This window comes from Camelina sativa, chromosome 16 (genome assembly GCF_000633955.1).
Source record: "Camelina sativa cultivar DH55 chromosome 16, Cs, whole genome shotgun sequence".
In the NCBI taxonomy this organism is placed as follows: Eukaryota; Viridiplantae; Streptophyta; class Magnoliopsida; order Brassicales; family Brassicaceae; genus Camelina; species Camelina sativa.
The window spans coordinates 16,162,306-16,183,415 of NC_025700.1; the positions used below are offsets into that span (position 1 = coordinate 16,162,306).

The 21,110-nt window shown below is 38.8% G+C and overlaps 3 protein-coding genes and 2 pseudogenes across 8 annotated transcripts; 1 reads left to right on the plus strand and 4 right to left on the minus strand.

Moving 5' to 3' along the window:
- LOC104753715 lies at positions 1 to 2,496 on the minus strand (annotated as a pseudogene).
- Positions 3,838 to 6,501, plus strand: LOC104750750 (fructokinase-like 2, chloroplastic). Of its 2 annotated transcripts, none has more exons than XM_010472592.2 (5): positions 3,838 to 4,071; positions 4,326 to 4,681; positions 4,767 to 5,425; positions 5,511 to 5,982; positions 6,073 to 6,501. In XM_010472592.2, exons 1-5 carry the CDS (start codon positions 4,031 to 4,033, stop codon positions 6,414 to 6,416), a joined length of 1,872 nt encoding a protein of 623 aa, XP_010470894.1. In that variant the 5' UTR covers positions 3,838 to 4,030; the 3' UTR covers positions 6,417 to 6,501. The 2 variants fall into 2 exon arrangements, with proteins under 2 accessions (XP_010470894.1, XP_010470895.1); XM_010472593.2 differs by having other exon boundaries at positions 4,779 to 5,425.
- Positions 6,484 to 8,286, minus strand: LOC104750749 (annotated as a pseudogene).
- On the minus strand, positions 8,293 to 14,546 carry LOC104750748 (serine/threonine-protein kinase 4 homolog A). 3 transcript variants are annotated; one of them, XM_010472589.2, is made up of 18 exons: positions 13,673 to 14,435; positions 13,478 to 13,566; positions 13,285 to 13,392; positions 13,040 to 13,147; positions 12,774 to 12,864; positions 12,528 to 12,580; positions 12,335 to 12,397; positions 11,937 to 11,981; positions 11,697 to 11,732; positions 11,110 to 11,165; positions 10,634 to 10,715; positions 10,272 to 10,397; positions 10,043 to 10,163; positions 9,514 to 9,667; positions 9,136 to 9,322; positions 8,837 to 9,037; positions 8,653 to 8,738; positions 8,357 to 8,564 (listed from the first exon to the last, which is right to left on the minus strand). In XM_010472589.2, exons 1-18 carry the CDS (start codon positions 14,433 to 14,435, stop codon positions 8,465 to 8,467), a joined length of 2,469 nt encoding a protein of 822 aa, XP_010470891.1. In that variant the 3' UTR covers positions 8,357 to 8,464. The 3 variants fall into 3 exon arrangements, with proteins under 3 accessions (XP_010470892.1, XP_010470891.1, XP_010470893.1); XM_010472590.2 differs by lacking the exons at positions 8,653 to 8,738; positions 8,837 to 9,037; positions 9,136 to 9,322 and having other exon boundaries at positions 8,293 to 8,566; positions 9,502 to 9,667; positions 13,673 to 14,546; XM_010472591.2 differs by lacking the exons at positions 8,653 to 8,738; positions 8,837 to 9,037; positions 9,136 to 9,322 and having other exon boundaries at positions 13,673 to 14,545.
- On the minus strand, positions 14,914 to 20,945 carry LOC104750752 (protein SPIRAL1-like 2). Of its 3 annotated transcripts, none has more exons than XM_010472595.1 (3): positions 20,890 to 20,945; positions 20,355 to 20,660; positions 14,914 to 15,237 (listed from the first exon to the last, which is right to left on the minus strand). In XM_010472595.1, exons 2-3 carry the CDS (start codon positions 20,604 to 20,606, stop codon positions 15,157 to 15,159), a joined length of 333 nt encoding a protein of 110 aa, XP_010470897.1. In that variant the 5' UTR covers positions 20,607 to 20,660; positions 20,890 to 20,945; the 3' UTR covers positions 14,914 to 15,156. The 3 variants fall into 3 exon arrangements, with proteins under 3 accessions (XP_010470897.1, XP_010470898.1, XP_010470896.1); XM_010472596.1 differs by having other exon boundaries at positions 20,355 to 20,649; positions 20,890 to 20,938; XM_010472594.1 differs by lacking the exon at positions 20,890 to 20,945 and having other exon boundaries at positions 20,355 to 20,883.

Consider the following 21,110-nt stretch of genomic DNA (forward strand, 5'->3'; position numbering starts at 1 on the left):
TTAAGATTGTTCTTGTTGTGATCCATCTGGTTCGGCTTCTCTTGAACCATATGAGCTACTCCGACCTTTCTCTACGCTGTCTCTTCGGCTCTCTATAATCTCCATCAAAAGACGTTCCACTTTGGTTTTTGAGAGACTTTATTTCTCTGTTTTATTTGCTCGGTAGAAAACCTTTGAGACAAAAAAGATTAATTACACGTTAGTCATCAGTTAGATATGCATGCAACTTTTTTTAATGTTGGCGCAAACAAAATACACAAATAGTGACCATATGAAGTCGTCATTCATGTAAAATATTGTTATTTTATTTCTTCAAATTTAATATGTTAGTGATTATAGTTAAATTAACGTTTTCACCAAATTAAGTAACACTAAAAAATCGTGAGAACCAATCAAAATATATTAATACTTCTATAGTATTCTTTATATTATATAAATTGCAATTCCTAACAAAAAATGTCAAAATAAAGATTTATGAACTAAAATAAAGCTTACCGGCTGCCGGGAAAACAGAGGTGGCGAGTGGCTTGAGCACAAAGACATTGAAGGACTGTGAGTAAACTAAAAAGTTCCTTTCCTTTGTCACAACTGCTTCCAAACTCCGTCCTCGAGATTATATTCGCCGTGAGCCGCCTCATCTCCACTCCGATCTCCACCTCTTCCCCACCTTCCTTTCTCAGCCTCTCTGCCATCAAACTCGTGCACTCCACCATATGCTTCGTGTATCCTTTGAGTGATTGAGTCTATCACGTGTGAACGCTGGAGCCGCCATGTGGCGCTGGTGGTGCCAAGCCTCGCCGTTGGCCTGAGTAGCCCACGCCCGATAAACCCTTGCTGTTGCAACCACGATTTTCCGGTGACGGGGTTCTGCTTAGTTAGCAATTCCTTAATCATCTCTTGTCTCCGTCAGGCATAGCTTCGGTTCTGTCCCATTCCATACGATAAAACTCTTCGTCTCTTCCCTGTAAAAGGTCATTTCAGTCATTACATGGCCTAAGTGTAAAGTGTGTAATATAATGGTCAGAGCCGGTCCGGAGCAGAAGCCAACAAGCAGCTGCTTAGTGTTTGTACTAGGGTTTGCACAACACTAAGTAAATAAGATTTTGCGGGGAAAAAATGAAGGTAGCACTTTATTAACGATGAAAACGTGAGATCGTCACTGACACGAGTCAAGATTGAACTCGTCAGTTCACAGGAGAACTAACAAGCTAATAATGACGAGCTCGAAAGTGGAAATGAATTACACAAAAAACAATAACAGTTTTCGATGCAAAGTATTGTTCTCTAGGTATTGTCTAGGGTTCGGATCAGGTTTCCAATAAATGTCTTGAGCTATTTATAGGTGAGTGTTGAGTTAGGGCATTCTAGGATTTCTGCGCGAAATCCCGAAATTGTCCTCTGCGGAGTGTTAATAGACTTTCTCTCAATTTTGTCGGGCCGAAATCACAATTAACAAGTCTTGTTGGACCGAGTGGCATATTGGGCGTAGTCCATATCCAACACTTAGGCAGCAGATTATATAAATTCAAGAAATATTTGGTAGTGGTTATGTGTCTTGCTTGTCCCTCTCAGTTCGAATCCTACGAGTTTTAACGGCTTTTTTTTTATTAAATACTAAAACGTATTTCTTAAAACAAATAAAAGCCACAATCATCTAAAACTTTTACCAAATTTGGCAGTCTTTCTGAATCTTCTCCACCATCTCTTTAACAGTTTCTCTTTATCTTCATTCAATATTTGTTAATTTCTCTTCTTATCTCAATTATGTCTTATTTTATCTTAGATTTTAACAACTAAAAATTATAAATTATATTGAAAGTGATGATAACCTGTTATTTTGTGTTGATGTTTTGATTTGAAATTTTTGTTTCTATGTTTGGTTACTCATTCTAAAATCTAGTTATTCTATTTTTTTGGATAATATTTTTTCTCTTTATTAATTCTTGTTAAGAAACTCATTTTCAAAAATACTCTATTGTTTTGTTTTGCGTAAAAAAAAATTTGGGCATCAATTTTTATTTTGCTTTAGGCATTAAATTACATTCGACGGGCTCTAATAATGGCAATTGGCAAAGGTATTGTATGCATCTAATTAATTTCGTGCGTTTAATTTTTATTTTACTGTACAAAAGAAAACATATTAAAATGACAATTTTTTTTTTAATCTTATAGGGTGGACATCTAAAAATGTTGGATCGGTCTTGAGTGTACGTACCATATTGTTTGGACCAAGTGACGTAGTGAGGAAGAAGGCGCGGAACGATGTTGTGGTGGATGGAGGAACAATCTTTAGAGGCGGAGTGAGAGAGCATTTTGGAGATATCGATGAGGTTTCCGTAAGGAGGCGTAGTTTAGGGCCGGTGATGCCTCCACGTTCCATAAACTTTTTGATGCTTCTTGGTGTCAGGAAGTAGCAACAAATGGAGTCGTATACTGGTATAGGACTCTCAATATCAAAGTCATGACTATCACGAGGACATACTTTAGTACGAGCATAACGTAACCATCATCTTTAATTTCATAAACAAGATTTTTGAGAAAGAGATGGTTTGGAGAGAGATACCGTCCCCTACAAGATCAACAATTCCATGAGTTTGGGCTTCTGTTGCTGACATAAAAACATCCATACGGAACAGCATTGCTGAGTACCAAAGCATCTCTTTTACAGGTGCTGCAGAGAGCACTGGAGCAAAAGAAAAACGATAATAATATCTTCTTCTTGTTTTCTAATCTAACCATTTACTTATGTTTTTTTTTTTAATGCTTTTTAAAAACAACTTATTTATTTGTTTTTTCTGTTCTCGACTTCATTTTTATCATATATAAACCATAAGAACATCTCCGAGAGATACTATATCCCCTCAAATTTAAAGTTTTATGTCTTCTAAAAAATACTTCATAATTTGGAGTTTTGAATAGTGACACTCCATATTTGAAGTATCACTATTAAAAACTCTATACTGTATTTGAAGTGTCATATTTTTTGCATTTCAATCCCTAAAATTATGTTTCTCATAAATAATCTCACAAATTATGTTTTTATTATTTTAGTCCTAAAATTTTATAACTTCAAAATATTTCACATATATTCTTATAAATTTAACTGTTATATATAAAAATTAATTAAATAAATTATAAATAAACTTACAATATTAATATTTTTAAAATTACATAATATGACAATAAATATTACACAACAAAATATTATATTAAACATATTTAATACAAAATAAAGTAACATTTTTAATGTATGTGTAACATATTTAATACAACCTGATCCTGGAAGGAGGCACATCAACAATGAGAATTGCTTTACTAGTAGTGTATCTACCGGTGGTAATAGTTATTAGTCGTAAAGCCTCTTATGATTAAGATTTCAGCTGAAGGAAACAAAAGTTCTAAATAATAATTACTTAGTCCAATGTGAAGAAGACATACAGACCAATATCATACAGACCTGAGCCGCTGTCAAAACTCAAGTATCATACAGACCAATAATAATCCAGGGTCTAAATAACATAAACTGGAGTGATAGTTAACATTTGTTGAACCAAAAAAAAAAAGAAAAAATTAGCATCTTAGTTACGTACACGACATTTGAAGTGTGTGCTGACTAACAAAACGAAAAAAAACAGAAAAAAAAAACAGTAGACCAATCTTTATGCTGAGCATAGGGCCTACGGTAGGAGATACCTTGACGGATCCAAAAAAAAAAAAAAACAGTAGAGACGTCATGACGTTTTCAGATTATAACATAGAACGAGATGTCATGACGTTTTCAAATCATAACATAGAACGCGTGCCGTTTTGTCAAAGCACTAAACCTCTTCCCTCATCCTCTCCGAGCTCTCATCTCCCGCTAAGGCCACTCTGCAGGTTCTGAGAGCTTAAACCCCAAATCTCCCTCAAATCTGAATTTAGCTCATTTGCAATTCCCTCAGTTCATTTCTGGGTTTCGGCTTCTTTCGACTTTATGGGTTGCGGAGCTTAGTATCAGTACAATTTCGTTTTTGCAATAGAGCTCTTTCTCATGGCGTCTCTCTCCTTCACCCAATTCCTATCGTTCCCCAGGTCCCTTTTCTTCTTCCTCTCTCTCTCTCTCTCTCTCTCTCTCTCTCTCTCTCTCTCTCTTGTTTCCTTAAATTTGAAATTTTTATTTCATGGGTTTCTATGGATTTGGCGTAGAATTGCGTTGCTGCTTAGAAATGTGCGAACTTTAAGTTGTGCTCTTGTTTGTTATCTTTCTTTGTTCAGTTTAGTGGAAAGACATGTGTTGCTCTGTTTGATGTTATGGTTTCCTCATATCTGTGATTAATTTTTGGCAGGTACAATGCAGATTTGCCTTGTATCCTTCACTCACTTGGTTTTGTGAAGATTAGAGGTGGAAGATGGAATGGGAAACAAAGCTTTTCTTTGACTTCTGGTAGGAGAAAGTTATCAGAGTCAGCACCTCTTGAAGAAGAAGGAGATAATGATGGGAACGGTGCGGTTGTAGGGAAGAAATCATCTAAAGGTCCTAAGAGAGGCGGTGCGCGAACAACTAAGAAGAAGAAGGTGGTGGTAGCAACGGATGAGCCATTAGAAGAAATTTCTGAACTTTTGGTAGACAAAGATGATGATGTTTTGGACAAGGAAAGCACTGTCTCAGCTTCGAAACCAAAGACAAGAACTAGAAAGAAAGGTATGGAGTTTTTACCATTTTATTAAGCTGATGTTCTCACTTGATGTTTCACGAGTGGTTAATTTGAATTTCTACACATTTACAGCTACGGTAGCAGCTTCTTCTTCTGATGTGGAGGAAGTAAAACCCGAGAAGAAAGTGAGACGAAAGAGGACTGCTAAAAAAGATAAGGAACCGGAGGAGGATTTAGGTACTAATACATATGATGAGGGTAGTGATGCTGAGGAATCCTTGGCTGTTGAAAGCACTGATACCGAAAGTGAAGAAGAAGAGATTGATCTGAGTAAACATGAAAGTGAAGATATTAGTCACACTTATGGATGGCCTCCTCTTGTGTGTTGCTTTGGATCTGCACAACATGCTTTTGTGCCCTGGGGAAGGCCAGCAAACAGGCTTTTAGATTATGAACTTCATGAACGGATGAGCGATGCTAAGTGGGCACCAGAGAAGTATATCAGGGCTCCTGGAGGGTGTGCAGGAGGTGTTGCTATTGCTCTTGCAAGCTTAGGTGGTAAAGTTGCTTTTATGGGCAAACTCGGGGATGATGAGTATGGTCAAGCCATGTTGTATTACCTGAATGTGTGCAACGTCCAAACGAGATCAGTTCGGATTGATGGTAAAAGGGTTACGGCATGTTCTACTATGAAGATCAGCAAGAGAGGTCGCTTGAAATCGACTTGTATCAAGCCCTGTGCAGAGGATTCACTTTCGAAATCTGAAATCAATGTTGATGTGCTCAAAGAGGTAAATGTTGTCCCGGAGATTTGGAACATTGAGTTATTGAACTCTTTTCTTGTTCCCTTATCTATTCCTATTAACTTTGGTGCAGGCAAAGATGTTCTACTTCAGCTCGCATTCTCTTCTCGATAAGAAGATGATGTCAACTACGATACAAGCCATCAAGATATCAAAGCAACTAGGCAATGTCATTTTCTATGACTTGAATCTCCCTTTACCGTTATGGCAATCCAGCGAAGAAACCAAGTCGTTCATACAGGAAGTGTGGAATCTTGCAGACATAATTGAAATCACAAAACAGGAACTGGAATTCTTATGTGGAATCGAGCCAACTGAAGAGTTCGATACAAAAAACAATGACATCAGTAAGTTTGTCCATTATCCGCTGGAAACTGTGGAACAGCTTTGGCATGAAAATCTCAAGGTCTTGTTTGTGACCAATGGCACTTCTAAGATCCATTACTACACCAAAGAGCACAATGGTGCTGTTTCCGGAATGGAGGATCCTCCCATTACTCCTTTTACAAGGGATATGTCAGCATCTGGAGATGGCATAGTTGCAGGTATAATTTGCAGTCTCTTTTTTTTTTTTTTGTTTCAGTAGCATTCGGAAAATTATGCTTGGCGATTAACTGAACTACGTTCTGTTGCAGGTCTAATAAGAATGCTTACGGTTCAGCCAGATCTTATGAACAACAAAGGTTACCTGGAACGCACAGCTAGATATGCAATTGAGTGTGGGGTTGTTGATCAATGGTTGCAGGCACAAACCCGTGGATATCCTCCAAAGGATGACATGGAAGAAGTAGATGATGATGATGAAGAAGATGAAGTGGAATCAGATCCAGACGGTATAAGGTCAATAACAGAGAGGGAATACCGAACCTCAAAGCCCTATGATGAACCAGATGGTCCATATGTTATGAAACCGGTAGAAGAAAGGGAATACAAGAAGTTAGAGCTTGTTGGTTCAATGTTTGAAGATGGTAGTTTATGATATTCATAAGATTTGATATTGTTCTGTTAGTCAGCTTTTTCCCTGTTCACATCTTACAACGTCTGAGTAGTGTGAATTTTTGTCATATGTTTAATTACCTTAACTTACCATCCCAACTATTACAAAAAAAACTCACTCATCTAGACCATTATATTAAACGCAACCTAGTGTAAACTAGTGAGCTTAGAGAAGATAATGTCTAATGTGATAGGAAAACAATATCCAGAAACAGAAATGTGAAACCCTTAGTGACAATGAAGTTCCTTTGCTAGCAACTCTACTTCTACTCCAACTTAACTAATCTAGGTAGAGACTTATCTTCCTGTGAGCTGTGAAAGGCAGTGTGATTCTCAGGTCCTTTTGTTTCCGGCTCAACGGTCTGCCTTTGCTTTCGGGATCTCTGTTCTCCCTTACATCTGCTAATTTCCAGACACACATTTATCAGATTCTGCATCTATAGACTCCAAGAGAAACACAGCACTCTTTGCAGCCGTCCTCGAGTTTGTTTCCTCTACATAGCTTACTGTCATTGGCATCTCCTTAAATCGAGGCAAGTCCTCTGGGACTCTCAGCAGCCTCTCTGCTCCTGGAGATGACACCTTCACAAAAAAAAAATCCAACACGGAACAAAATTTAGAACAAAATGACCCGAGCAATCGTTGATTTATTGGGGGGAAAGACTCTTTCTTATACCTCAAGGGCTAGGTCCTCTGGGACAACGTTTGCAGCCCCAGCATCATCTAGTCTTTTCTTGAATTCTCGACTAAATTCTTCAAGCTCATCCATGGTCGGACATCCATATCTTTTATACAAGAAACAAAAGAAGTAGCTTTCTTTAGTTTCTGAAACGTAATGCTTTCACAATGGTTTTGATGTAGAAAGGGTGAACAAGAATCTTACTCATTTGAGAGTTTGTCTAGTCTGACGTATATATATCCACGGGGTGAAGTTTTGAAAGCAAACAATTCTAATTCTTTCTCAGACTGCTTCAAAACTTCTGCAGCAATAGATAGAGCTCTTTCACCCCATGGCACACCTCGAAGAACAACTCCACNAAAAAAAAAAAAAAAAAAAAAAAAAAAAAAAAAAAAAAAAAAAAAAAAAAAAAAAAAAAAAAAAACTAGCTAAAAAGAATCTAAGAATCTCATGAGTGGCTTATTAGTGATGAGAAAATATAGCAGAAAGATACCTGTGATTCAACTCCCTCTTCTTCTTCTTCTTCTTCCCAATCTTCTATGACCTCTACATCATCAGTTGTTTTATCTGCCAATTGGATTTGGAAGCAGGTGTTATGATCTTTAGGAAATATCAGCTTCTATGGAAACAATCGTTGGGCCAAAAGTGAGCAACATAAAGAAGATACATTTAGGCTGGAGACATTTTAACAAACACCTTATAGACACGAGAAACGCAAAACACAATGACCAGCTGCAGAAGGACTGTAAACAAAACCTAAAACCCAGATCATATAGACGCAGTGTGAAAGAGAAGAAGAAAAGGTTTAATCTTACATTCAAAAGTATCTTCTTCGCCGTCATTACTACCGGCGGGTTTCGGCGGTCGACCTGTAGCTGGAGAAGGAGACGAAGACGACGAAGAAGTAAACGTAGAGACCGAAGAAGAGAAAGGAAAATAGCGAGGAAGACTGAGATTGGTCGTCTTTGGAAAAAGTGAGGAAGAAGAAAAAGCCCTAACGGAGAAACAAGTCGCCGGTGAGGTAAAACGGCGAGAAGCTCGAAGTCGAAACAAAGCAGCTACAATCAGACTTTGGTATCTCGCCATGCTTCTTCTTACGATACGACGGCCAACACAGACACCGCGACTTGTAATAAATCAACTGTAAGGGATTCTATTTATAGGAGTGTTTATAACTCAATTACACAAAGCCTGTTTCAATTTTTTTTACTCATTCAATATTCTAGCAATTGTGCTAAGAGGATACAAAATTGATTGTAGTTAAACAAATTATACGAAAAAGAAGAAAAAAATATTGTTGAGACAAACCTATACTACTAATACAAGAGTAGCACCAGATGTATAAACAACTTTTACAGGCGGAGTATTGTGCGAAGGGTATCGCAGAGATTCTGAATCGTTTGCTGCTCCTGCGTTGCTTGCAATTCCTGCAGCGGCATTTCTTCGTAACACCTGTGGATCAGCACAGTAGGTTTTGAGGTTTTCATAGTAAGACGTAATAAAACCATTAAACTGGTTTGCTTTTTTATCTGACACGTACGCTCTGTGGTACGCCAAAACTTGTGCAAGGTTCATCAGAGAAGAGCTTGTAGTCAGTCTTTGGTATACGCTTGGAGGAAGAGGCATCTGCATCCATTTCATACTCCACAACATTATGATTCACTTTACTTAAGAGCTCAAGAGAGAGATCAGGACAGAGAGAGATAGAGAGAGAGAGTTTAGACCTCGTTTTGTCCACGTCGGCCCTTTTTGGATTGGGGATCAGAAGTGAAGAGCTCCTGAAGTGCTTCAACGGCTACAGTTCCATTCCCATCTTGCTGCATGCCTCCAATCATGTTCTCTGATAAGAGCGCAATCGGGGATATATCTGTTGCTCTCAAGAATGGTATCGGTACCGTGTTTCCAGCTGCATATATAGACCATAACTGCAGGAACGAAGACAGATTTTAATTATGCAATGGCATTGAGTACTAGACTGTAGTTTGTAGCATAAATAGTAAATACAGCACAACAACTAACTAACCTTATCTTGCAAAGCAAAAGCTTTCCTGCCAACAGTTTCACTTGCATCACTGCCACCTACTGTATGTGTTCCAGATATGTTATTCAGCATGGTTTTATGCTCATGAGATGAACTTGCTTGCTTGCTCTGTGAAGTTGAATCTTCAACTGGAACATTGGTAACAAGAAGATTCTTTTTCTCGTGGCTCCTAGCAACCAATAAATATCAGGTTAAATTAAACTCAAGAAGCAAGTTCATCATCAGATACTGATTGTTATATATTATATCCATATATCTTTCTTTCCAATAAATTGGATGTTACTGAAGAAAATATAAGTGCCTATTTGGTATAAGTGGATATGCCCCAATAAAGTTAACCAAAGGGTGTCTGAGATATACCATGATGAGTCAGGTAATTCTTCTCCTACGAATCCGCCAGAAACACCTTCAACCTGAGACAGTGAAGATTCTTTCTCTCTGACAAGTTGAGATCTGGAGTCACTCTCGTCTGTCTCATCCTCACCATGAACAATCATAGTTCCAAAGTCACCACCTGAAAACAAGCCAATGCGAACTTTAAGTTACATGCTTTTTGGAAACCATGATGGAAGAAAATATACAACAGCATATGCATATCCAAGCTATGTGCTAACAAGGCTGCAGAAAGAAACCACCAAATATCATCCCCCAAAGGTTGCAATACAACAAAAATATGAGCCACCGAGGAGACGCACTCAAAAATTCTAAAGATGGCTCGAAAATTCAGATTGCTCAACTTATATATTGCAAAATAACAGCCTAAGGCTCCCAGAACATCCTCGAGGAGCGTAATAGCCTTAATATCAGCCAACAACAACACACCCTTTAGTGGGTTACTTCTGTGAAAGTATGCTATATAGACACAGATAGTACTGCATGTAATACTTGCCTTCTCCAGATACATGCTGCCGATTCAGGGTGCTGGTTACAGGTGCTTCGGTGGAATTTTGAGGAGTTTTAGATGGAACAGTAATTCCAATCTCTTCACTTGATTTTGGACCCAGTGTTGACTGTTACAAAATTATACTATACTTTTGACAATGATTCACTTGCAGAGATATTAGAAAAGAAGATAGGGGTAACGAAGAGGTGACAGTTAAAGGAAATACAATACATACAGAGTCGTCTGAAGGTGCGACAACATTTTGCGCTTGAAGAGCCATGGAAGCTCTGATTTGTCTTGATTTCTCAATCTTTGGCGACATTGCAGAAGCCCCAGTTTTACATCTCTCAACAAATTTGTGCTGAATTTAAATCCAAAGAGTAAATTGCATCAGAAGAACACAGAACTTAAAAAAGCACTAAATTGCATGCTAGCTATGAAAGTGAGGGTAAATCTGACAACCAAAGCTGAAGATATCCTAATATTGACAATAGAGTGTCACAATTAACTGAAAAGAAGGAATAAGGAAAAAGGAGAGTATTGAGATACACATACGAACTATATCTGGCATACAGGAAAAATACTATCATAGTTTACCTTAAGCATCTCAGCTGCAGTTGGGCGAAGACGTGGTTCCTTTGTAAGGCATTTTGCAACAAAATCATGGAAGACCAGGGACCTGCAGCGGGTAGTAACCAACAGTCGAATGTGCCATAAGATATTTGCCAGAATCTTTTTAACAAAAATTGCATTACTAATTTTCTGAGTGCTTATAGGTCAATGCTTTTTAATAAACGTATGCCGCCAGGCACATACATAAGATTTCTTTGTGAATGCTAGAAATATTGTTAGACCCATGAGATAAAATAGTTCTGTAGCTAAATAATAGATCATCGATAAAGCACTGTATGTTAATTATTGTGTATATGCAATTACTTTACATAGTTTGATGAAGTAACTACAAGGATATATACTTCACACTACAAGGTACCGATTACGCTAGGATGATTTGAAGATTTCTCTTCTGCATTAATGATAGTTAATGTGATATTCTAAAGAGGTTGAAGACATACCATTTTTCTTTATCCTCAAGCATTGGAGCTGGCTCGATGGATATCATGAACAAAACCTAGCAAAGACGGATGTCCGAAATGAGATATTAAATAATCGCAATATGAGATTAAAAGGCCATCAAATAAGCAAATATTTCCGTCTTTCACCTAGTTTCACCACTAAACCTCCATTTTCTAGCCTAAAAACTCTTTATGTTTATGAAAAAAAATCATACCATGTCTATGCTGTTCCATTTCAGTTTACAGGACCAACTTAACAACACCAAGCGGCTAGACATTTCTTTCAAAACAGACAAAACCAAAGAGATGACGAAATCTTATAGAAACCCTTAAAATGATGTCTGAGTCAAGCACATTTACAGAAACCATTAAAATGAAGTCAAACTCGAACCAATGTGCAACAAACTGTTATAGTTTGGATTCAAGATCAGATTCACTTCATTTCAGTTTTCCAAACAGAGAAGAAAACAAAACCAGAAAAGAAAAAAGAAAAAGCAGGACTGTATAGTTTGCCCATCCTAAACTCAATAACGTATCCGATGACTTGGAAACATAATAACAAAAGCAAGATGGCTTAATATAACAACCCTCATCGGATGAACTGCTGATCTTGGAGGAAGCCCCTGTAACCAACACAACTAAATGTCAGAAGACAACCATTGGATGATTAGGAAGAAAATATGGAAGAAGTGATGATGAGTCGAGAGTGTTAATCAAAAAGTACAAGAAGTCATTAACTTATTTTGCTTGCACAATTGTCAGATTAAAAGTGCTAAACTGCCAACTACAACATAATTTTAGTCCTACGAAAAGTATTCCCATATTACCTCTGCCATCTCAATTGCTGAAACACCAAGAGCCCATACATCCACCTGTAGTAAAGAGTCCAAATGTCACCAAGATGGAAACAGGATTTATTGATTCTACTCTCTAGAAAATTTGGTGCAGTCCTAGATTCTAACTGGCTATATTTCAGATGCTAGGCTATACGTTTCAGACGCTAGTATCCTCTAAATTTAGGATCCGGTAGAACTATGCACAGCCATTTAAGTAAAACCTTAAGTACTTTCTTCCAGAGACGTAATGTATAATAGATTTAGTATACGTGAAGGGTAAATTCAGTAAATAACATTCAGATATGTAAGGTACTATTACATCAGTCAATATAATTATAAAATTTTAGGGAGTTTTAGCAGACGAAATTACTGTCAGATAGAATACCTACCTTCCCATCATAACGATTTTCCTGAATAACCTCCGGGGCCATCCAGTGCGGAGTCCCAATGAACTTCAAACAAGACAAAACGATAAAGAATCCCACCATCAGGCACAAAATATCTCCTAGGCTTAAATTTCCCAATAGATAAAAGACAGATTGATCAATTAACCATAGCAATCTTTATTATTTAAGTATTTACCGTGTTTCGCTTCGACATAGTCCTCGTAAGTTGAGCTGCAACCCCAAAGTCACCTGAAAAGATCAAGGTAGCGAACTTTGGAATCAGCATGCAGCTGTAAGCAGTAAACAAAATCTAATTAAAAACCGATAAGGCAAAGCAAGTTTCCAAGCTGAAAACATAAAAGCCAACATGTGTAATAGAATAATGCACAAGTAAGTGCCACTCTTCAAGCAGGTGGATATAGAATTCCTTAAGATAACTTACCCAACTTGACCTCTCCTTGTTCGGTCAACAAGATATTTCCACCTTTAATATCTCTATGAACTTTGTATATTGAGTGCAAGTATGCAAGGCCCTACATATAAGACGTAGAAACAAACAGAATTATTAGGCCTATAACATGTTGAAGCAAATGAGTGCAAGCAAAGATGGCAGCATCAAATACAGGAAGCAGACATCATTTTTCTTCCCCATGCTTCTGGGCTTCTAGCAATTCTATAAAGTGAAAAGAGGTTACAGATTGTGGATACCTTCAACGCCTCCCGACATATATATGCTATCTGATACTCCTCCAATGCCTCCTCGGTAACATTCATAAGATCAGCAACACTTCCACCTCCACAATACTCCATCACTATCTGTCAGAAGACATAAATTAGTAACTAGAGAGATCGAATACATAAACTAAACTAAAAGAAGAAAACAATTCGCTTCCAAACAGTAAGAGCCGCTAAATATCTAACAAAGAGAATTAAGCTATGGCGAAGATGCTCACCCAAAGATAATCTTCTCCTTGGTAACTCCCAAGGTAACGGACAACATTTGGATGGTTACACTGCTGCAGCATCTCAATTTCTCCCCGGATCTCTTCATAGCCTTCCTCCTATTAAAATTAGAACTTGAATCACATATTGAGTACTTTAGCAACTATGACATTCTAACTAACCCTGAGGAAAAGCTTTTAATACCCCTTCGGTAAGTGATATGACTTTCACCGCAACAATCTCCGATGTCTTCAAATCTCTAGCCTTGTAGACAGATCCATATGATCCTTTCCCTGCCAAAATCCATATCCATATTGAAACAAATACTGAAATCATATTGATCATAGCTACATTAAATACAATAGAGACAAAAAATTAACTCAAGATAGGCTAATTTACCAAGTTCATTGAGAAATTCGTATTTGGTGGTTGGATCTTCTCTAGTAATGCTATCCGGAAGAGACGTGGTCGACATCTTACTGTTCTGCTGCTGCATTTTCCGGTTATCTTCACCTTGAAGCTTAGAAGAAGACGAGGAAGGATCCAGTTTCCGATTCTTACCACCAAAATTTGACTTCTGCATACTCGCCACAGCTCTTCCCATAGTTGACATATCAATCTCCTTCTCTTTACTCTTTCCCTTCTTAGCCTTAGGTTTCACAACAAACGTACCGTAGTCTCCGTCATCATCATCATCTTCTTCTTCCTCCTCCTCTTCCTCATCGGAAGATTCCTCATCTCCGCCTCTCCTCCTAGGACTAACTCCCAATCGCGGATTAGACGAATACGGACTGCTCTTACTACGACTACTACTCCGATCTGTTTTCACAATCATGGTACCGAAATCTCCGGTTTCGTCTTCGTCGTAATCGAGCGACGCGCCGCCTCCGAAATCTTTGGGAAGACGCTTGAGAAGAGGAGGAAGCATAGAATCGTCTTCATCATCTTCATCACCTCCTCCTCCTCCGTGACTATCGCCTTTGTAAACCATCGTTGCGTACAAATCGACATTCTCGACTTCCTCAGGTTTGGATTTGCGTTTGTCTCGATCTCGACCTTGGTCAGAATCGGAGTCGGAGTGGACTACGAAAGTTGAGTATATGTCCGGTTTAGGCTCTGGTTTCCGGCTCCGACGAGATCTCGGTGAGTTATTATGATCCATCTATGGCTCTTCTTAACCGTCGTCGCCGGAAGAGAGAGAGCTCTCAGGCCAAAGTACAAGGCTCGTAGTTAAAAAAAAAATTAATGACGAAGAAAAAAAATTCATAGATAGGAAACTAAAATAAAAAGTTGTGAAATGGGCCAACTAGTGTTTCTTGCATACAATACAAACCAATTCCGGGTTCGATTGGTGCATATATTACAAACCAATATCGGGTTCGATTGGTGACATAAACCGGTACGGTAATAAAAACGAAAAAGATTGCCAAAAAGAGTTTACAAATTATGAAATTAGTAGAAGATAGAGAGAACAAAGAACATATTTGGTATACATTTTGAACTATTTTTCTCTAGTTATGATTTGATCTTTTATCGTTTTACCGATTAATAACAATAAATGTGGTGCATTAACCGCAACAATTTAAGATTTACCAAACAAAGTCTCCAATTGCAAGGTTGCAAGGATTGGGATACAAGAGTGTTCTTTTACTCTCTATTGTTTTTTTTAACATTGATTTGAAGATTTTATGAATCAGAATGTGAAATTAAGTACTCAGACAGATTGTCATTGTTTGAAATACATTTGTATACTAAAGTAAGACATCACATACAGTATATTTATTTTCCGCAAGGGAACAAGAGGTTCCACAACAATTACACAAAGGAGACTTGGGATATAGTACTTATAATGACCAAGTTTTGGCCTCAGGTTACAGGTACTGCTAGTTGCTACCACCACCGAAGAGGTAATCCAAAGACGAACCACCTCCTGGAGCTGAATGAACCTTGGTCGATGGCCGGTCCTGCAAAAAAAAAAAAACCAAAACATGCTTTAGTACGTAACCATAAGTCTTTAGATGTAAAACAACACAAGCTAACAGGAAAACCGTGTCCTCTTCCATTGATCGGTGTTTTCTTATATACAATACAAGAGTCGATTCACAAAAGGAATCTAAAATATACATTCATGTACAAAATAGAAAGAGACTTTAAGAAGGAGATAACTGTGAGATCTTGCTGAACTTGGAGATCACGCAAGAACTTGGAGATCACGTTCTCGAATAACACCCCCCCCTCAAGCTGGAGCATATGGATTATAAATGCCAAGCTTGACGATGATAGACTTGAATCAGTTGTGTGAACACATCAGCTAGTTGATCAGTTGTGTGAACCTTCCTTGTTCGTATCAACCCATCTTGAATCGCATCTCTTACAGAGTGACAATCAACCTCGACGTGTTTCGTTCGTTCGTGAAACACGGGATTTGCCGCTATATACAGAGCTTCTTGATTATCGCAATGCAAATCAATTGCTTGATCATGAGAAACTCCAAAATCACCAAGTACACCTCGTAACCACTTAAGTTCCCTTGTAGTTAAGGACATACACAGATATTCTGCCTCAGCCGAGGAGTGTGAGACGATGTCTTGTTTCTTGGTTTTCCAAGACACCGGTGAATCCCCGAGAGTAACAAACCACCCACTCAAAGAACGTCTTGTGAGCGAACATCCTGCGTAATCACTCCAACCATGCAGCTGCAAGTCACAATCCGATTTCAAAAATATTCCTTGTCCCACTGTATTTTTGAGAAAATGAACCACTCTCAACGCTGCGTTCCAGCGATCCTCACGAGGCTCTTTCATAAACTGAGACAGCACATGCACTGAATACGCCAAGTCTGGTCGAGTAGCTACAGGTAAATGAGCCTTCCTACTAGTCGTCTATACCGTGCCGGATCAGCCAACAACGGTCCATCAGAAAGAGCTACGTGATGTTGTTGTTCCATTGGAAACATTTCAGGTTTCCCTCCTAACAGTCCTGCTTCACTTACAATATCCAAAATATATTTTCTTTGACACAAGAAAATACCTTCACTTCTTCTAGCAACTTCAATACCGAGAAAGTATTTCAAGTTTCCAAGATCTTTCATGTAAAAAGATCTCCCCAAGTACTCTTTAAACTCTGCAATTCCTTTAGAATCATTTCCTCCAATGATCAAGTCATCCACATAAACCAACACATAAATTTATGAGGCCCCTCTACGAAGAGAAAATAATGAATAATCATGGTAAGACTGAACAAACCCGTAATCCATAAGAGATGACCGCAACTTTGCAAACCAACATCTTTGAGCTTGCTTCAAGCCATAAAGTGATTTTCTCAGTCGACACACTTTACCCGGTTCCGTCGTACGAAACCTCGGAGGCAACGTCATGTACACTTCTTCCTCTAAGTCACCGTGTAGAAAAGCGTTATGCACATCCATTTGATGGAGCTCCCATTTTCGAGCTGCTCCCACACTTAGAAACAGTCGTACGGTGGTCATGTTAATAACCGGTGCAAAGGTCTCAGAATAATCGATCCCTTCTCTTTGTTTGTTCCCAATCACCACCAATCGAGCTTTGTATCTCTCTATTTCTCCATCAGCTCGATATTTTATTTTATAGACCCACATACACCCCAAAGCCTTCTTCCCAGGAGGAAGCTCTGTTATTCCCATGTTTTGTTTACCTCGAGAGCACCGATTTCACTTTGCATCGCATCACACCACACCTTAATTGCAACAGCATCACGAAAGTGTTTCGGTTCGATCCCTTTTGTGATTGCTGCAACAAATGCTCTGTGTTTTGCTGAAAACTCACTAATATCAACAAATTTCAGAATAGAAAAATCATTTTCATCACCACTCACGTCGATCTCAGCCACCGTACGTAAAACATAGTCTTTTAGCTTGACAGGAGCAGTTTTTGATCGAGTAGATTTTCAAACCTTTTTCCTCTGTTCTCCTGCAGGTGCTTCTGCAATATTTGGGTCTCCCTCTGAAATTTCATTACGAGGAGCTCCATCTTCATTGATCCCACTGTCAACATCAGAATGTGAGAGACCAACACTTTCCTCCTGCGACTGATTTTGAGATTCAACATCTCCGTTTGCAGCAACAGATCGAGGTAGAACAACAACTTCTGTCTCTTTTTCCAACAAGCCTGTTTTTTTTCACCCGTTGTAACATCCTCTTCTTCGACATCACAACAAATTTCTGCGTTCCTTGTTATGTATGTTCCAACAAACTCCGCTTCTCTATTTCCCGCTATTACACAATCAAAATCTTCCATTTCCTGTGTCCACGTTTCTTCTACTTTCTCAGTCAACATAGGAAATGTATTCTCAACGAACACAACGTCCCTCGACACAAACACTTCTCCACTGGCCAAATCATAAAGGCTCCATCCCTTTTTCCCAAATGTATAACCAATAAAAAGACACTTCCTGCTTCTTAACTTAAATTTATCTCCACGTCGTCTTTGATTATGCGCATATGCCAAGCACCCAAAGACTCTAAGATTATCATAATTAGGAGAGACCACATGCAATATCTCATACGGTGTCTTTCCTCCCAATAGACGACTCGGTGTTCTATTTATTAAATAGACCGCTGTCAACACACTTTATCCCCAAAACTTTGTTGACAATGAAGACTGATACAACAAAGCTCTTGCCACATTTAAAATGTGTCTATGTTTTCTTTCTACTCTCCCATTCTGCTGTGGCGTTCCTACACAACTTGGTTTATGAACAATCCCTTGTTCACGAAATTCTGAAGTGAGGCAAGTGAATTCTGTTCCATTATCGCTCCTTACAATCTTGATGTGTTTTCCATACTGTCTATGGATCATTGCAACAAAATCTCTCAAGTTTCTTCCTACTTGTGCTTTGTCACGAATCAAATACACCCAAACAGCCCTTGACTTGTCGTCCACTATGGTTAAGAAATCATATGAATTGCAAATACTAGGAACTCGATACGTCCCCTAAATCGCAGTGTATCATATCAAAAACATCAGCGCTTTTATTATCACTTGAAACAAACGTATCACGACATTGTTTAGCTTTTAAGCAAGTATCACAAGTCGAAAAATCCCTAGTTCTACCACCAACAGTAGGAAGAAAATCAAAAACATAATTAGATGGATGTCCTAGCCTTTGATGCCACACATCTTCAGCTCCATCCTTATTCATACGCAAAGCAGAAAATTCAGTCACACGCCGAAAGAAATACAGCCCATCCTTGAGCTCACCTCCTCCAGTCAGATTCATCGTTATACGGTCTTGAATCACACATCCTTTATTAGCAATTTGCATCACAAGATCTGACTCAGCAATAAGCTGGGAAACAGATATCAAATTGCACTTCAAATCTGGGATGTATAACACATTCTTAAGCTTAAACCCATCATCAAAAACAACAGTTCCTTTCTTTCTCGACAAACTATACGCTCCATTTGGCAACCCCACGGCACAAGGCAACACATATTTAGAGTCACTAACCAAATCCTCATAACCTGTCATATGGTTAGAANACTTGTGCTTTGTCACGAATCAAATACACCCAAACAGCCCTTGACTTGTCGTCCACTATGGTTAAGAAATCATATGAATTGCAAATACTAGGAACTCGATACGTCCCCTAAATCGCAGTGTATCATATCAAAAACATCANAGATACACTTACCACTTAGGCGAGAGGTTGACCCTTGTTTCTCTTCCAACAACTTAATCAAAGTTGTCCATTGCTCATTGCTCAACCCTGTGTACCTATTCTTCTCAGCTTCTACACTTGTCTCTCCACCGTCAAGAACAGACACAGCGTTGGCTCGAATGCTCCCACGTCCGCGACCGCCTCCCCTTCCTCCTACGCGTCCGCCACCTCTTGATTTTTCTCCCCACCAATTTAGGTAGCCAATGATCTGAAAACACGTCTCTGCCGTGTGTCCGGTCTTCTTGCATTTTATGCAAATCAATTTGCTTTTGTCTTCACTTACACCACCTCCACTGGTTCGTGCCACAAAAGCAACTTGTCCTCCTTGTGCTTCTCTTCCTCTCGTCACAGTATTGATCCTCTCGATCGATTTCACCTTTGAGTACACTTGATTCATGTTAGGAATCGGATCAGTGCTAATAATAGACGCCCGCACAGACCCGTACATGTCATCATCAAGACCCAAGAGAAACTGATGTATATGTTCCTCTTCTCTCTTTTTCTCTAGTTGCCCGCTGAGATTACACGAGCACCCTCCACACTTGCACACCAACTGTTTCTCATAATTCATCAAGTCCTCCCAAAGCACTTGAAGCTTTCCATAGTAATCAATTACACTTAGATTACCTTGCCTACAGTTTGCAAGCTCTGCTTTGATCTCTTGAAACCTTGGTCCGCTTCCCTCGGAAAAACGATCCTTGATTTCCTTCTAGAGCTCCTGCGGATCCTCCTTGTTCGTCAGAGTTCTCCGCACCTTTGGTTTAACCGTGTTCAAGATCCACAACGACACCATTGAATTCACCGAGATCCAATCTTCAAATTCCGTTGAATCCACCTTGGGCTTGGGCACGCTGCCGTCCACGAACCCATACTTCTTCTTCACACGAAGGGCTGTTCTCACAGCTTGCGCCCATTCATCAATGTTCTCTCCATTGAACTGGACTTGTGCGATGATGGCACCGGGATTTTCATTTGCCGCCAATTGATAAACTGGTGCAACACTCTCAATTTTCTGGACAATGTTTTTCAAATCGTTGTTCGATCCCGTAGCCATTGCGTGTTTTCAGATTTAGTTACTAGAACCAAAGCTCTGATACCATGTAAAACAACACAAGCTAACGGGAAAACCGTGTCCTCTTCCATTTATCGGTGTTTTCTTATATACAATACAAGAGTCGATTCACAAAAGGAATCTAAAATATACATTCATGTACAAAATAGAAAGAGACTTTAAGAAGGAGATAACTGTGAGATCTTGCTGAACTTGGAGATCACGCAAGAACTTGGAGATCACGTTCTCGAATAACACAGTTTACTTTGTCATCACAAATCCTTATATATATGTATTGTTACAGTATCAGTCACACAAAGAAAGAGATATACCATGATGAAGTTTCCTGTGTTCTGTCCTTCTGAGCGCATGTAATTGTTTGAGGAGTTGCTATTGAGACCAGCAGGCACTTGTTTGGTGCTATCAACAGCCTTTGGAGCAGCGGCTTGAGGAGGTGGAGAAGGAGCAGATATTTGAGTTTCAGCTGGATCTTTATTGACGGCTACTGGCTTTGGAGCTTCTCCACTACCAAAAAGATACCCCAAAGAACTCTGCCCTCCACCTGCACTAACTCCACGACCCATTCTATCTCTCTCTCTCTCTCTTGCTTTTCTCAATTGTACTTAGCTAATATGAATCTGGAATCAGCATAGCATATTTTATACAACAAAACATAATAATTGAGCAGGTCATTCATTTCCGAGATTACTACACAAACCTAAACAGAACGTATCATATATTACAAGTTTCCAAATCTACCAAAAAACTATCAAATCATACTTGATTGGTGAAAGGTTCTGTAAAACAAAAGTTCACATCTACAACTACAAGGCAACAAAAGCAATACGAAAAACCAATCTAGTTTACCTGATCAGCAAGATGATTGGAGAAGAAGCGAGAAGAAAGAGCCAATGAGATGAATTGTGATTTATAGGCACACACAAGAAAAAGATCTCATGTAAATAAAGGTAATGCTTAGCTGGCACGTCACTTCAACAGAACAACTATCACTATATACACCGTTGTCGTTTTGTAACTTTAAACCTTTTTCTAGTGTAATCCAAATATTAATTTCGCTTTCTCCTAAT